The sequence below is a fragment of the Cicer arietinum genome, chromosome 8, assembly GCF_000331145.2.
Source record: "Cicer arietinum cultivar CDC Frontier isolate Library 1 chromosome 8, Cicar.CDCFrontier_v2.0, whole genome shotgun sequence".
Classification (NCBI taxonomy): domain Eukaryota; kingdom Viridiplantae; phylum Streptophyta; class Magnoliopsida; order Fabales; family Fabaceae; genus Cicer; species Cicer arietinum.
Window position 1 is genome coordinate 2,325,418 of NC_021167.2, and position 16,658 is coordinate 2,342,075.

The 16,658-nt window shown below is 31.7% G+C and overlaps 3 protein-coding genes across 6 annotated transcripts; all 3 read right to left on the minus strand.

Moving 5' to 3' along the window:
- Positions 1-3,240: 3,240 nt before the first annotated feature.
- LOC140919132 (uncharacterized) lies at positions 3,241-7,329 on the minus strand. Of its 2 annotated transcripts, none has more exons than XM_073364693.1 (4): positions 5,882-7,329; positions 5,624-5,782; positions 4,942-4,985; positions 3,241-3,597 (listed from the first exon to the last, which is right to left on the minus strand). In XM_073364693.1, exons 1-4 carry the CDS (start codon positions 5,990-5,992, stop codon positions 3,501-3,503), a joined length of 411 nt encoding a protein of 136 aa, XP_073220794.1. In that variant the 5' UTR covers positions 5,993-7,329; the 3' UTR covers positions 3,241-3,500. The 2 variants fall into 2 exon arrangements, with proteins under 2 accessions (XP_073220794.1, XP_073220793.1); XM_073364692.1 differs by having other exon boundaries at positions 5,620-5,782.
- A 149-nt stretch (positions 7,330-7,478) lies between these two features.
- On the minus strand, positions 7,479-10,742 carry LOC101499008 (autophagy-related protein 8f-like). 3 transcript variants are annotated; one of them, XM_004511619.4, is made up of 6 exons: positions 10,582-10,742; positions 10,250-10,288; positions 10,105-10,160; positions 8,834-8,886; positions 7,851-7,969; positions 7,479-7,747 (listed from the first exon to the last, which is right to left on the minus strand). In XM_004511619.4, the coding sequence occupies exons 2-6, from the start codon at positions 10,284-10,286 to the stop codon at positions 7,638-7,640; spliced, it is 375 nt and encodes a 124-aa protein (XP_004511676.1). In that variant the 5' UTR covers positions 10,287-10,288; positions 10,582-10,742; the 3' UTR covers positions 7,479-7,637. The 3 variants fall into 3 exon arrangements, with proteins under 3 accessions (XP_004511676.1, XP_004511675.1, XP_004511677.1); XM_004511618.4 differs by having other exon boundaries at positions 10,250-10,291; positions 10,582-10,741; XM_004511620.4 differs by lacking the exon at positions 10,582-10,742 and adding an exon at positions 10,440-10,529 and having other exon boundaries at positions 10,250-10,291.
- A 2,249-nt stretch (positions 10,743-12,991) lies between these two features.
- LOC101499948 (vesicle-associated protein 1-2-like) lies at positions 12,992-16,658 on the minus strand. The gene is made up of 8 exons (XM_004511621.4): positions 16,402-16,658; positions 16,201-16,271; positions 15,906-15,987; positions 15,711-15,826; positions 15,451-15,615; positions 15,298-15,348; positions 14,442-14,519; positions 12,992-13,400 (listed from the first exon to the last, which is right to left on the minus strand). The coding sequence occupies exons 1-8, from the start codon at positions 16,460-16,462 to the stop codon at positions 13,290-13,292; spliced, it is 735 nt and encodes a 244-aa protein (XP_004511678.1). The 5' UTR covers positions 16,463-16,658; the 3' UTR covers positions 12,992-13,289.

Here is a 16,658-nt window from a genome sequence, read left to right on the forward strand (position 1 = left end):
TATCTTAATTCATCCACACTTTGATCTAATAGTAAAAAGTGGAATACTTCTTAAAAAGATTAAATAATCGTATGACGTGTTGACGACAAAAAATTAGAATACTTATTTTCACTTTCTAATTAAACTTAATCTTCAACTTACGAATCTTCTCTTTAAGTTGACCCTGACTAGGTTTGAAACTAAGTTTATCCTTAAAGTAGTTGTAAACATCGTCATTTGCATCTGAATTTAGATTGTTACTTGCGATGCCTTGGAGAATGAGAATAATAACTTCGTCATTCTCATTAAACAATCTTTGAAATAGTTTTGTTTGATGTCGAAAATGAAGAACCTTGGTCCAAAGATTTTCTTTCTTTTTCCATTATGATAGATAGTGTGGTCTGTAATCTATGGGTAGAATATAAGAACTGTGATCGAGTAGTAAGTAATATATATAATAGAAATAACTGAACATTTTGTTTCTTGTGACTGCTTGTATTCTTTTTTTTTTTTAATGGAAACCCATGTCTAAAAAGTTAAACAAATAAATATTATTTATGTAATAATATAATCACAATTTTTCGGTATCCACAATAATATAACATTTATTTATTTAACTTTTTAAATAGAAGTTTCCATTAAAAAAAGAAAAAGAATACAAGAAGTCACAAGAAACAAAATATAGTACTTACTACTCAGTCACAATTCTTATATTCTATCAATAGATTACAGACCATCATAATGGAAAAAGAAAAAAAATCGTTGGAGCAAGGTTCTTCATCTTCGGCAGCAAATACAACAAAGCTATTTCAAAGACTGTTTAGTGAGAATGACGAAGTTATCATTTTCCAAAGTCTCACAAGTAACGATCTAAATTCAGATGCAAAAGACAATATTTACAACTACTTTAAAGACAAACTTAGTTTCAAACCTAGTCAGCATCAACTTAAAGAGAAGATTCGCAAGTTGAAGATTAAGTTTAATAAGAAAGCGAAAAGTATTCCAATTTTTCGTCGTCTAACACGACATACAATTATTTAATCCCTGAAGAACTTATGTTGTCTCTTTTTACATGAAATTTGTTATTTTTGAGTTTTAGAAAACTATTTAAAAATCACAATTTATGTCATCGAAGATATTACTGGGTTGAGTCACAGACTAGGCCACTCTATTTAAGACGTTTTGCGGCACTACCCAAATTGTGCAAGGCAGACTATCAATCACGAAGTACAACTCAGATCCACTGTATCGGAGTTTCAATGCGCCGTTAAAAGCACGTGCATTAATGGTCATGCACGTGTATCTTAGTATAGTGAATGCTCTAGGAATTATGGCTCGAAATTTCATAGGAAGCGGCCCCATTTCTACATTCACATAGGTGCGTCTATCAAGAGTACTCCTGTAGCTAGGTATTCCCTCCACCTAGAGTATAGATCTCATTAAGAGTTTCTATTACGTCATCCTATCATTGCTTCAAGAATCATGTTTCTCTAATTTATAATAGCATGTTCATCTCATATCACTTCATGACTTGTTATTATCCATTGAACCTAATTATTGGGATCTCCAGTCTTTTAGGTCGGGTTACCATCATGAGTGACTCTATAGGCATTAGTCTCATCCTTTTAGATGTATTTATGACTTTCTCTGTAGTTAATCCTTTCATCAAAAGATTTGCTATATTCTCATCAGTGCATATATGATCCACTATAACAACTCATTTAGAAAATAACTTTCTAACAACATTGTGCTTATGGTGAATTTGTCGTCTCTTATCGTTGTAATAACGATTCTCAATCTTCGTAATAGTCACGATATTATCGTTGTGGATCAACACATCTGTTATAGGTTTTTTCCATAAAGGGATCTCAACTAGCAAACATCTCAATCAGCTCGTTTCTTCACTAGAAGTAGCTAGTGCTATCATTTCAGACTCCATAGTGGATTGAGCCAATATCGTCTGTTCTTAATTTCCAAGATACAAGACCACTAGCTATACTAAAATATAGCAACTGGTTGCTTTGGAAGTCATCTGATAAAATGTTACAATCAGCATCACTGTATCCTTCAAGAAACGTCTTAAATTTGTTATTTTATTTTTGAGTTTTAGAAAACTATTTAAAAATCACAATTTTTGAGTTTTTGAGTTGCGGACTAGGTCGCTCTCTTTAAGACGTTTTGCGATACTCAAACCGAATGGACTACGGCATAACAACCGCTCTAAAAACCGAAGGGACTACGACATAACAACCGCTCTAAAAACCGAAGGGACTACGACAAAACAACCACTCAAAAAACCGAAGGCACTACGGCATAACAACCGCTCTAAAAACCGAAGGGACTACGGCATAACAACCGCTCTAAAAACCGAAGGGACTACGACATAACAACCGCTCAAAAAACCGAAGGGACTACGGCATAACAACCGCTCTAAAAACCGACATAACAACCGCTCTAAAAACCGAAGGGGCTCAAAAAACCGAAGGGACTACTGCAAAAAACCGAAAGGACTACGGCATAACAACCGCTCTAAAAACCGAAGGGACAGAAAGAAATGGGAGAAGTGGCTCGAAAATTAAACAAGCAGAATATAAAAGAAAGAAAAGAGAAAGTTGAGAAATGTATCCAACTTTGGTGTGTTTTTCACAATAGTTTGAAACTTATTATATAGTGATGGAAGCAAACTCACATATGTTTTCTAAACAATGTGGGACTTTAGTATGTATAGAGTTGAAACTACACACAATATGATAGTTTTTCAATGTGAGATTTAAAAAAAAAAAATTTCCGACGTGGGACTTGAATTTTAAAAATATGCTTCTTTCCACTTATGTTGGTCTTTTTTTTACATGAAATTTAATTATAAAATTATATTTTAATTGAAAAAAATTTATCGCCATCGCTCAAATTAAGAGCATGATTAATTTTTAAGTAGCCATGTAATCGAACTCTTGCAGAAAAATAAGTAAATTTGAGCAAAGGACTCACGGTGAAAATTTCATTGTCGTAGAATTTTAATTTTGAAGCTTCTACAATTTGCAGTGAAAAAGAGAATTATTCGCACGATTGAACTCTAGAACTCGAAACCATACACGCGTTAAGAAATTAGAAAAGCATTCCACTTTTAACAACTTGATTAGTGTATTGTTCACTTTAAATAAATAAAAAACAAAATAAATTTATTATTCACTTTACTAGCTAGTCATTTTTCACGGATACGTAAAATCAGAGTATTCTAAAATTTCACCAAGGCATTGCACGTGCTTTTAGATATTTGATTTGATGGTTCATTATTTCATCATAGTTACAAACTTTGACAAAAATAAAAAATTCAACGTTGTCTTACATCAACCAAAAAGACTAATTAAACATTAATGTATTGAATAATAAAATAAGCATTTTTACTACCAACAACAAAAAGATTACCTCGAAAAGAATAAAACATTTTGGGTAGAATCTTAGTCATGGTTTTTCATTGTGAATAGGTGGTTTCCGATGGGGTTGTGCATAATCCATTTCGACTATGTCCTCTCCATTGTCATTGGAGTTTGTAACCATTGTTTCTTCGACATGGTGTCGAGCTGGTCCCAGCATTGACCGTGTATGTCCCCTCTCATCCTACACAACCACATGTATCATAATTTTCTAGCCTTCAAATCACATTTCTCAAGCAATAAAAATTATGCATTGTATTACTTGATTTACAATTGGGTATGCAAACTCAATTTGAAATGAAAGGATAAATACTGTTTCTTTTGCAAACACACTTTGCAAATTGTTTTGTTCAAACTTAAATTTGCAAATTAATATGTTTGGTTCAATAGTAAACCAAACATACACCTTCTATGTTAGAGGGCCTATAATGGATCCAATTTATGATGAAGTATTGGTTAAGAAATTGTATTTAGAATTTTGTTATTTTAAATTATTATATTTGTAAGATTTTCTTTAGACCCTTAAGAGGCTCACACATGATGGTTAGCCTTCATTTGGTCGTAGACATAATAGGTTATTTAAGCATAATGTTCTCGATTGGGTTCTATTAAAAAAATGTTCTCTTTTGGAATGCATCCATCAGTTAACGAAGAAAATAATATTTTAATTATTTTAGCTAGTTTCTCTCTTTTCATGCTTCTTAGTCTTTGAACCTCATATTTCAATAGTTTTAGTAGACAAAGTCTAACAATTTGGTGATTTCCATAAATTGCCTCACATAAAGAGCTATTTATATGTTGGTTAATGTACTCAACCAAACATCGATAGATGAATAATGCTTGTTATTGGGCTACCTTCGATAAAATAAAATTTTACAATCTTTTGTGGACATTTACTCTTAATTTTTTAAAGGATGATAATGTTAAAAGTCTCACATGGAACAGATAAAAAATTTTAATATTGTATTTTAGTTATAAAACTCGTTCACTTAACAAACTAATCTTTTGAATTTATGCTTTTTTGGTTGAACTCATCCATCATATTTTAAATCTTCTACCACCTTCACCAAGCCATGCAAATTGTTCTACATCATCAACATAACTAAGATTCAATGTAATTTTTTTAGGATCAGAGGATTCTTACACTAAGAAATATATTTAGGTTTTTATATTAGATTTGATTTATTCTCACAAAACGGCTTGTAATGTAAAATGTGTTACTTTTTATCAACTTTTTTAGAAGTTTATCTATTTCCAATGTAAGATATGGGTTTTTTTTCATTATACTCTAGTATTATTGTGTTTGATGCATGTATATAAATAATGAGTAATTCAAGAAGTAATCATATCGTATTTATAAACTCTTTTAGAGTTTTATTTATTTTCAATGTAAGATTTGAGTTTTTCTTAATAATATTTATATTTAAATTATTAAATATTATTGTCTTTTATTATAAATTCTTCTAGAATAAGAGCAATAATAAACTTTATTTTGTGTAAAAAAAGACTTTATTGTCCTTTATTATACCTTTGCTGCATGAAGGGATGATGAATCCGTTTGGGAAGATGACCCTACAATTGCATATCGACCATCATCAATTATTATTCTAACAAATAGAAATTATTGGATTCATTCGGCCAGCGTAAAATTTCTAAACAATTTACACATTGCTACAAAAAGATCATATAAAAAAGTTACAGTATTATAAAAAACTCAATAAAATGACAAACAAATTAATACATTATGACCCTCACATATTAACAAACGTCAAATTTTATTGGCAAAGAAAACCAAACGCAAAGGACAAATACTCCAAACGGGCTGTGAAAAATTGATCTCAAAATTATTATTATTTTCTTTTTTGGAGTAAAGGGACAAATAATTATGGGTATACATTGATCTCAATAACTAATGGGCTGTGAAAAATTGTACTTTTTTTTAGGATAATATTTGATAAAAAAATAAAGATAGTTATGTAACAAATACGATAAGTCGGAGATGTGATAAGAAAAAAAAAAGATAATGGTTGAAAATGTATAACATTACTCTTTTTTTATAAGTCGGTATAAATTACACTTTGATTGAGTTCAAAAAAAAATAAATTACACTTTGATATCTTATTTTGGTTTGTGCCTGTCAGCTGAATGCATGTATTATGTTTTTAATTCGTAAATAATGGAGTATGAGTGTTAGAAAATTAAGCACCTACGATCACTTCCTTCAAAGTTGATGCACTGTTACAATTCACACAAGTGTTTATTTCATTATTTGCGACTTTCTGTTGCTGTGTTAGATTCTCCTTAAGCTTGTTATATTCCTTCACACTTAATGTATTGAACGTCTCCAATAATTTAACATTGTTTAATTCCTGCATATAATCACATATTTTAGTCTAAAATAATAATTTCAAATGAATAGTATCAACAAAAAAAAAACTGAATACTTCATACGCACACACATATATAACCTTATCAGTATAGTAGTAATTTGCAGTGTCTTTTTTATTAAGAGGACGAGGAGTGCATGCATGCAAAGAAACGCAGAAGATGAGGAGCAGAAGAAGAGGAAGAGAAGTCATGTTGAGATAAAAAGCAGAGAAAGAGTAATGCAGAGGTCAAGATTTGTATGAGAGTCTAGGGTCATGTTATAGTTTCAGTTATATGTAATGCAATGGTAAAATAGAAGGTGCATTAAATGTAGGTTTTGTAGAGAACATGCAGGTGTTTGGGAGATGAACCTGAGAAACGAAACTGAAGATATCAAGGGTCCACATTTGTCCCCTTAACCCCAATTTTCAAATTATCTATTTTTATTTTATCACTAGAGACACCTCATTGGCCATCCCTACCAATAAGGGGTACTATAACTGAACTAACAGTTAGTGAAATAAGATTTTGAGAAAATTAGCAACATAGGTTATTTAACATGGAAGTTGGAAGAATTCATATGTCCTTAAAATTGCATTAAAATTGACCAAAAGATAGGTTATTTAACATGGAAGTTGGAAGAATTCATATGTCCTTAAAATTGCATTAAAATTGACCAAAAGATAGGTTATTTAACATGGAAGTTGGAAGAATTCATATGTCCTTAAAATTGCATTAAAATTGACCGAAAGATAGGTAGAGATATAATGCACAAACACTAAACACAACACTAATATGTAGACAACGGTAATAAGACAGTTTCAGGCAGTGACATGTGTCGGATACGGAATACAACTTTGAATACAACTTTAAATCAAAGTGTCCTAAGTAGAGGTGGAGAACATTTAACCCATTAGTAATGCACCATTGTCATATAGAAATTGCAACAGATGGGACCAGATGTGGAGTGGAAGGTGAGGAGTTGAGATTTTGAGGACAACAGAGCATGGCTAAACAGTCAGTTTCGTCTCTCTTACCAACAACAAAGGAGCATTCCACATGGGATTGCCACAATACCCATTTCTTCCCCAAGTGACATATATCATCATATTCAACAAGGTTCCATGTAACACGACGCGCCCTTCATATCCCACTGTCGCTACAACAATGCTAGCTTATGCATTTGTACTATGTGAAAATGTAATATCAAAGGTCTTGCCATCAAGTATATAATAAATATGATTGAAAAGTTAAGAAATTAAAAATAAAAATAAAAACTGTTAAAAGTGATTAGTGTTTAAGATCATATAACAAGTTATGTTTTTATTAGTAATTAATATTCTTCATTTTTTATTTCTCAGCCAGGAAAGTAATATGTCGATTTTCAAATAACTTCATAATTTGTTACACGTGTATATGACTATATGCACATGATCACAATTTCAACAGTTGACAACGACACTTATCACTTTCAAAAGTGGCTCACTTATTTCAGAGAAACCAAATCCCTTAACTAGTGTTCTCATAACACACTTTTTAGCTTTAAAAAATATCAATTCAAGTAACAACTAACAATAGGAGGTTTTTTCGCAAAAAAAATATGTATGAATCAAAATTTTAAATTGTTATTCATAGCATCAATGTGTAGTCAAAATGAACATCAAGAAAGATATGCATGAAGAATGACGGATAAAAGAGTTGAAAGAGTGAACGAGGGAAATTTTAACATCAATCGGGATCTTGGAATTTATTTACAACTGTACATAACATTAAGAGTTATGTTCTTGTTATGAGTTCTACAGAGAATTTAACAGACAAACCAATGAGAGCAGATCATACAGTATACATTTGTGATGCCTACTGAGTATGGGAAGTCAGATTCCCGAAGGTGTTCTCGCCGCTGTATGTAACATACATAAACCCATCTTCATCCTTCTTGTCGTCATAAATGGCAGACATGATTGCTCCTAAGAAAGCGAGTAATTCGGTCAAGCGGCTATTGGACATTAGAAGTCTAGAGAATCATGCCATGTATTGAAAAAATGGAGTATATAATTTGCTCAAGTTCACCTGTAGGAGGAAGGACATTGTCCACAAATATAAAGATAGCCTTTTCTGCACTTAATTTAATCCTTTTGCGGATAACATAGACAAACTGTCCAACAGTTAGGTCAGCAGGGACAAGGTACCTGCAAATTTTAAGATATTCTTTCAGTTTGATGGCATAAAATAAAAGCAGTAAATACGGCTTCCAACCATACTCAACTCTTACAGGTTAAACATGGCATACGGCATGTTAAAATATAATATCAATTCAACCTTAAAATATAGTAGTTAGTAACTAACCAAAGCAAGTACACAGCCATTATCACCATGCTTCCAAAAATAGAAAACCAATTTAAATGCTGCTTACACTTTGTACAAGAAAAATTTCAGGTCCTCTCACAAAATGAATATCAGCCAATCTCTTAACTACAGCAGTATTGCTAAATGCTAATTGTCTATCATGCCAACTTAGCATGTCATTTTGATTAACTCGATACACCATTCATAATCTACACACAAATGGTTTTGATCAATCTGGCCCGTGAATTCTGACTGTGTATCACATTGAAATTATAAGATACATTTTTTAATAGTTAACCTAACATATCAATCCAACCAAATGTTTGAATATCTAATGTCTGAAAAACACATTCTATATTGAGTCCAATACAACCAATGTGGTAAGAAACAGTGTGACGCTTATGTGAAAATTTATAAACACAACATACACATCTATTAATGCAATGGTAATAAAAATTTATTCGTTGAGGAACTGTGAGCAATCAGAACAAGCTGGCTACAACCATCTAAGGGTATAAAGATTTCCCAATCTTCATTTTTTTCTATTCAGATGACTCAAACCTGAGACATTGCTTTAGGAAACAAAGCTCCTAGTCACTTGGCCCAACAGGCATGTAAGCTTGATTTTGAATGGCACACATAGAATATAAATAATTAAAATGTCATTTTCCACATTAGGAACGAAGAATAGACAGACAACATCTTACTTTTTCTTGTCAATGCTTGGGATGTCACTCCTTTCAGCCTTCTCCACAATTACCTTCAAGCATATCCAGAGAAAATTTAGCACAAAAAATAGAGATGTAACAATGACATACACTTCTGAGTGTCATTGTTGCGGCTGGCAAAAAAGGCAGAGTTTTAAACGCCGTAACATAACTGATATAATATGTAGTACCCGAAAAAATTAAAAGAAACCTATCTATGTTTAGGGATATACTATATGATCAAGTGGACACCTAGATGATGAAACCATGGTATTAACATTGAAATAAAGTAAGACAAGACGATGTAGACTCCATGGCATTGCATAATTATAATTTGTAACTCATAATAACTAGTACGTACAGAGCAGCAAATATAACAATTTGAGGGCATAAGATACTTCCATTACAGGACTGAACCTTTGAGAAAAAGACAACAAATTTATAGATTCATAAGCAATATCATCAGAAGATTCTTTCTTAAGTTGAATTCATTGTACGATTCAATGGGCTCTTTAATCCATCATTTAACCTCCAATATATGATACTTCCATAAAAAGATGACTTATATGCATAAAGAGGTCAAAGTATTTTTTTTAAAGAATATTTAAAAATGCATTACAATTTTGATTGCAACATAATTATAGAACATTCTCATAAGCAATATAACTATGTTTATAGAGATATTAGACTCCATTAAAAGAAAGTATAACCATGGACACCTGGAAAGAAACTCAAACAAGGTAGAGGAAATGAGGACACAAACAGCAAGCAAGTACAATAAGATGACCACAAAACTAGGAACATAAAATTGCCTCATTAAATTACTTTCAGCTAACATAAACACTGAAAAATAAATTAGCAGGTATCTGAAATGCATTGTTCATTGTTAAAGAAATTTTTGTTCTGGAAAAGCTGTGAATGAACGTCAAGGATCACCCATCCCACAAAGGCCTTACAAAATGATCAAGTGTTCGTCAGTTATATATGATTCAACACGACATGAAGGAAGCAATAGACCAAAGAAATAAGTACATGTATGAAATCACGGTGAGTTTGACAAAATTACAGTGACCCTGTTATTTTGTTGAAGTTTCAAAGTGTAGCATTAGTCGAAATCATGGTGAAACACTGTGATTTTGTCAAACTCAGTGCCAATCTAAACATGCACTAAATGCAAACATAAGAATACATTTAGACACAACAATTAATCTTTAACCACCATAAATAAATAATAGATAGTTGCAAAGGAAAAAAGAACTACTAGTTCTCACTGGGATTCTGTCTGGGTATTTCTCCCTAATCCTAGCAGCCTCAGCTCTTCTCTTTTCTGTAGATAAAATGAATATTTATATATTGCTACACATGCACAACCAAAGTAATTTGGGAAGAAATAATAGTAAAATAGTATATACTAACCAAGATCATGCTCTTGTTTGAAGTAGCTTTTTGCCATTCCTACTGAAAATAGCATTTAACAAAAATCAACCGAAAATAAAATGAAATATGAGTTGTTTAACAAAGGAAAAGTAATTCATTAATCACCCAAAAAGCTGTTGTGTAACGTAAAAAGGGAACCCTAAGTTTTAAAAGGATCATCATCTCCTACCGTGTTTCTGATGAACTTCAGAATAAATAAATAAAATGAAAAGGAAACCACAAATTGAGCGAATTTAAAACAAGAGGGAAATAATAGTGGAAACCGAAAACATCGAAGTTCGATTTGGATAAAGTAATGGAGGGAAGTAAACCTGGTGGAGAAACGAAGAGAAGCAATGTAGTTGAACAGAATCACAACACCGAGAAGCCCGTGAAATGGATTGCTTCAAGATAACAAAAACGATTACTTTGCTTGCTTTTACAACTATATATTTTACAATTAATTGATAAGCTCACAATTTATAAAAAAAAAATCTAAAGTGAACTTGTTACTTTAGAATATAAAACTCAAATAAAAAGTTAATATGTTCATGATTTAACTTCTTTCTTCTTACTTCTTAATATGTTGTTTCGAATATAAATAGAAATGATATTAAAAGTCAATATTTTATCCTAAATACATTTATTTTCTTTAAAATATTGTTTTTTACAATATTTTATTCATATTTAAGACTAGATGAGATATGTACTTTAAATATATATTATAAAATCATGAATAAATACTTTTTTTGTTTAGTTTCTATAAAAAAATATATATTAAAAATATTTTTTTCATTCCACATTTAATAATTTTATGTAGAAAACAAATGTTACACTCTACTTTTTTTGGTACATTTTCATCTACTAATTAATAGTTTTATGTAGAAAACAAAATTACAATAGAAAGAATATAAAAGTAGATGGAAATGTACTAAAAAAATAGATGAAAATTATAAAATTTTGTAGAAAAAATATGTTAATTTACATTCTATAGCACTACTTTATAAAGTTACTTGTTGAACAAGACCCTTGTTTTGGTAGCCTGTTGAGCAAGACCCTTTGAATGATAGTGACAAATAACTGATATTGGTATTATTTTATTTTGATTGCATTATTACTTGGGGAAGGGGTATTACTTTTGAAAGAAAAATTGGTTGGTCAAGGGGTTAAACCAAGGAGCAAAAAGTATATATATAAATATAGAAGTCAGCTCACGTACGCCAATGTTTTGAAATCCAAAACTAATAGTTTATGATGGCATCGTTTATTAGAAGCAGTTTCTCTTTCTTTGCAGGCACGGCTTTAGGAGTGTACATAGCTCAAAACTACAATGTACCTAATGTTAACACGGTCGCTTCCACCGCCCTTTCCATTGCCAGCCACATAGAACAGGCTTATAGGAAGCCCAAGAACAAACAAGACAGTGAAGAACAGGCTTATCCGAAACCCAATAACAAATGAAGATTCTTAGTTCTTCTCTAATCCCTCTCCCCATGTTTTGCCATTTTTTTATTAAAAAAAATGTTTCTTTTCTCTTTGTACTATGGAGTGGTCACATTATGCATATTCAGCTACTCTTTTGTACTGAGTTTTTTTTTTACGCTTTTGTAGCTTGTTCTTCTATTTTAGTTATAGGAGAATGAATGCCCTTTTTTGTCAATAGGGGAGTGCCCTTTGAATTTCTTAACAGCCCTGTTCATGGACATTTGCGCTACCTTAGTTTAAAGAAAATGTTAAATGAAAATTTTGCCGTGTATCTCTCCCTTTATTCATGTACTTCTAAAATATAAAGAAAAATATTAAAATACTCATGTATATTAGGATGAATACTTTAAATCGTCATTGTTTGGATGCTGCTCCCGAAAAGGGTTCATGCATCTCCTAGAAAGCGAGATTTATAATGGAAGATGGTGACCTGAAGGCTCATATATCTATACCTGTATGGAGGAATCTGGGTATGGGTATCTCGAAGGACTAGGAAGGTGAGGGTGAACTGACACGATATAGGTGAATGGACTTGGGTCTGAGTACCCGGAGTCCGTATGATCTGTTAGTTCTTCATTATTTATTGTTTATTAATTATAGTGTATTAATGATTAATTATAATATATTAATTATTATGGTGTTAATTATTTATGATGTATTATTTATGATATATTCATTATTTATAGTTTATTAATTATTTATATTATTTAATAGTGTATTAAAAAAAAGGTATAAATCAGAAAACTTTTTACAAATTTTATGGAAACATTATGTATATCGAAATTATCTTTTACTGACTTGACTCTGGTAACGATGAAATAGTAAAATAAAAATTGATAAAATAATAAATGAATAAAACAAAGTATTTTTGACATTTTCGTAAATTTGTGGGGTACAACTTGTGGAGTATAAGTATAAAAATAGAGGTATAGGGTAAATTTTTCTAGTTTAATTCTTCATAAACTCACTACCTTGTCAGGGTTATTAGCAATTTGGTACATAAACTTGCCATTGGCTACAAATTAAGACTTCAAAAATACAGTTAACTCAATTCTTTTTGCTGTGGTTTTTAGTTGTAAAGTATATACCTACGCAATATTATTTTGTGGTGTATATATATAATCTGACTACATGACAGGTCAAATATTGAGCTCATATATTCGTAGTCTAAAACCTGCGAAGTAATATTCTTCACATAATCGAAAGCAACAAAATAAAGGACGATATTCTTACTGTGCATGTTACTAGTGGTATTCGTTGACATGCTCCATGAAATGAATATTATGAACCACAGAAAACAACAAATTTGCCATAAGTTACAAAAAGAATGCTTGTTACCGAATGCATGAGTCAATTCACAATAATATGCTCTTCAAGCAACCGACCCATACTTTCTACTAATGTTTCTACTTCCATATTGCTAACGACCCTCCCAAAGAAAATACCTGCTAAATTAATCTATTTTGCTTTTCGTCATCATTTCTTGAATTGAATTGCATAGTCGGAACAATAGGGAAACTAACAAGTACGATGAAAGATCGAATCTCAAAAAAGCTTAGTTCTTCTTCAAGAGATACCCCATAATTATGCCAAGTAAACCAATTATTATGACAAAGACCATCGAGGTACCCCCACGACTTTTGTTGCTTTCCCGTCTCAGCAGATCCTGCAAGTAATAAGATCATTGAAGTAAGTGTTTCACTGCAGTTCAAAAGCAGCATTAAAAGGCCCTGCTAAGTTGCTTTAATGCAAATAGATCAAAACAAGTTTTTAGGCATCAAAGACGTAAAACTAAATGCCACTGCATTGCACAACTAAAAGAACAACTAGTTTCAACTTTCAAGTTCAACATAAACTGATGACAAAGCAATTGACGGGAAAATGTGTTCCTAAGAGATTGCAGCAGAAGCAAAAATGCACATATTGTACACAACTGTAGATTTAAAATGTAAACAGTGGACTTAACATGAAACCACATTATGCAAAAATAACCACCATCTCATGCACATGTGTTCTTTCAAGATCAAATGATGGAGCTGACAATATATATTCTCAGTCTCCCATTACCATACAATTGACGCGATTAAACAATACAGCGTGTCATGTAAAGGAAAAGATTTGATTCAGCATCCTAAAAATATATGAAAGAAATAAAAAGAGAATTAATTCTAATCAAGAAAACTTCTTCTCCCACAGTGAACATTATGTGTTTTTTTATTTTTTAGTTCACATTAGTCTTCAAAATATATAGTCAGAGAGGGTATATGATGGCAAAACATGATACTATATGCAATGAAATAACATAATAATACCCTGAGCAAATACAAGGAAGACAGGTGAAAATATAACCAGAAACCGAACCATGCTCAATTCTCATCGAGTTAAATTATATGGAAGTTTAGAAAAGGGAAAGAAGCAAGTCCTTCTAAAGAAAATCAACAGAATCACCACGATCAGTCACAGACAAGAGGCCAATCATTCAACAGTTTAAAAATTGTTCTCTTCCTATTATTCATGGTGCATTCCTAGAACTTTAGAACTGTACTACCAAGTGCCAACTTAAAAAATAGTGATACTCCTGGTCAAGGGAGTTCATATTTCATGTTTAATTAGAATTTCCATTCTCCAGTCAGGAAAAAGGAGGAATACTTATCAGCCAGATTGGAAAATAAGAGATGTCTACAATATATATTTTGTAAATCCTTACCAGTTCCTGACGAAGCTTGTTATTTTGTTGAATTGCATTATTCTTTTCTTCAGTCAGCCTTAACATAAGAGCTTTTGCCTGCAACAAAGTGATTATGATCAAGATAAAGTTGCCACACACTGACACATGGGAAAAAATTCCAAGAAATTATTGGCTTCAAAAAAAAAAATCTTCGACCCAAAAGCACAAGTTATTTGCTTTAATTTGTCCTACTAATCAAAGTATAATATAGGTCATACAGCATGAAATCTTGGACTTGGTACTTGAAAATATGAATTTATCCCTTGAACTTTATATTAAAGGGACACATGAAATCACTAGATCATCAATAAAATTTGGTTGAAAACCTTTAACATATTCTTTAGGATCTGAAGCAGAAAATAGGAACCAACATCCAGCTATAATTATGTGAAGTCATATGTTTACACAATCAGCATTATATGAGCCATAGACTTCCAATTATTATGTGTTATGACTTGAAGAATTCTACTACAAAAAAGTAGGGAATAGTTGAATGCCTTCAAAATATAACTTTTTTTAAAAGAAATCAAACAATCATCATTTAATAATGACAGAGCAAGTAATCTATTGTTAAGGTAAAAACTCTTGTTAAAATCAATATTGCTTATACGCTGGTAGCTTAAGCACTTAGGAGAGAGAGGTAGGAGGAGGTAGATACAAATTGACCAAGTGGCATGTTCAAAAAATAAATTTCAATTCTCTTTTACATTCTTTTCTGAAAAAATCGAAGCTTACAAGCAAACAAACATCTGTAAACTTATTAAAAACAAATAAAAATGCATGATGACAAACAACAAGTTTACTTCAAAAGGAAGAAAAAGTCGCTTTGTTTTACCTCTGCAGATTTTTCTGGAGACTCATGTCGTTCGGCAAATGATCTCATCACCTGTAATAATCATAAAAGGAAGGTGTCCCAGTTGATACCAATAGATTTTTTATAAAGAAAAAAAAAGGACAAACATAAACAAGGAATAAGTGAAGAACCCACTGTTGTGGAGTCAGAACCATTGCCATTTCCATTTTCGGTAACAGAACCTCTAGGTGATGACCCTTCCTCTGAACCTTCTTGGACCGGGGATGGAGGTTGAGGTGGAGCAACATACACCACTCTCAATTTGCACTCCTCAACCACATGCCCTGCTTCCTTGTTGAACTAGAAAATCCCAACAGCATAATTCTTGATGTAAAAGATAATCAAAACAATAATAAAAAAATAACCATAGGAATCTATAAAAACAAATACCATACCATTTCAGGAGTAATCTCCTTTGGGTTAGCTCCATCAGTTACTCTTACACTTTGAAGAAGAAACTTATCCTTGCATTGCATATCAGGTGGATATTCCTTTTGCGCTTGCATGGTAACTGTAAAACACCAAATATCACAATGCCATCGAATGTCGATAAATTAAACTAAAAAAGGAAAAAGGGTAACATGCAGCACCTATAACATCACATGTAGATCGAGGCAAAACAACTCCAGTATTTGGACGAACACAATACTTCTTGGGATTGGTTGTTTTTACCTAATAAATTAAATATATCAAATCACAAATTTAAACACGCAAATCTCTTAAGAGAAATTCAATACTGCACTACAAATTAGGCTCAATTAAGCAGATCATGAATGTAGGTTTTAGAAAATCAAAATCACAATCAAATCGTACAATAAACAACAAGAACAAAACATATTATGAAATTCTGAAAAATAAAATAAAAAAAGGTGAAAGAAAAATTACCTTGAAAGCTACATAGCTATCGGTCTTATTTGACAATTGAAGAGAACACGAGATCTGCTTCTTCAACTCAACTGAAACAGAGAATGATAAAATCAAAATAAAAAAACCAACAAACCCTAGAAAAAGACAGAGATCTACGAAAAATAACAACATAACACGAAATTGATTTTTTTTAAAAGGAAATGAAAACAAAAAACGTACAGGAGAACTTGAGTTCGACAGGTTCGATGTTGAGAAGGTCACCAGTGGACATACTCGTCATCTCGGAAGGATGAATGAGAGATGAAGCGCGATCTGCAGAATCTGGTTTCTGACGACAGCAATATGGAATGGACGGAAGGATAGAGAAAGTGGAATGAAAAGGGAATTTAATTTCGAAATGGAAAAATAAAATGCAATTGTGACAGGGAGCTAAGGATTCTTATTCAATTTTATTTTCTTTTCTATTTACTATATGT

Coding starts and splice junctions, on each gene's coding strand:
- LOC140919132 (XM_073364692.1), bottom strand. CDS start 5,992: ATGACTTCTCTTCCTCTTCTTCTGCTCCTCATCTTCTGCGTTTCTTTG. Junction 4,986..5,619: donor TTTGAAGGAAGTGATCGTAG/GTGCTTAATTTT, acceptor ATGCAATTGTAG/GGTCATCTTCCCAAACGGAT. Junction 3,598..4,941: donor CATCCCTTCATGCAGCAAAG/GTATAATAAAGG, acceptor GTGGTTGTGTAG/GATGAGAGGGGACATACACG.
- LOC101499008 (XM_004511619.4), bottom strand. CDS start 10,286: ATGGCAAAAAGCTACTTCAAACAAGAGCATGATCTTG. Junction 10,161..10,249: donor CAAACAAGAGCATGATCTTG/GTTAGTATATAC, acceptor TTTTATCTACAG/AAAAGAGAAGAGCTGAGGCT. Junction 7,748..7,850: donor CAATGTCCTTCCTCCTACAG/GTGAACTTGAGC, acceptor TCGCTTTCTTAG/GAGCAATCATGTCTGCCATT.
- LOC101499948 (XM_004511621.4), bottom strand. CDS start 16,462: ATGACGAGTATGTCCACTGGTGACCTTCTCAACATCGAACCTGTCGAA. Junction 15,988..16,200: donor ATAGCTATGTAGCTTTCAAG/GTAATTTTTCTT, acceptor TTAATTTATTAG/GTAAAAACAACCAATCCCAA. Junction 15,349..15,450: donor ATGGTTCTGACTCCACAACA/GTGGGTTCTTCA, acceptor TGATTATTACAG/GTGATGAGATCATTTGCCGA.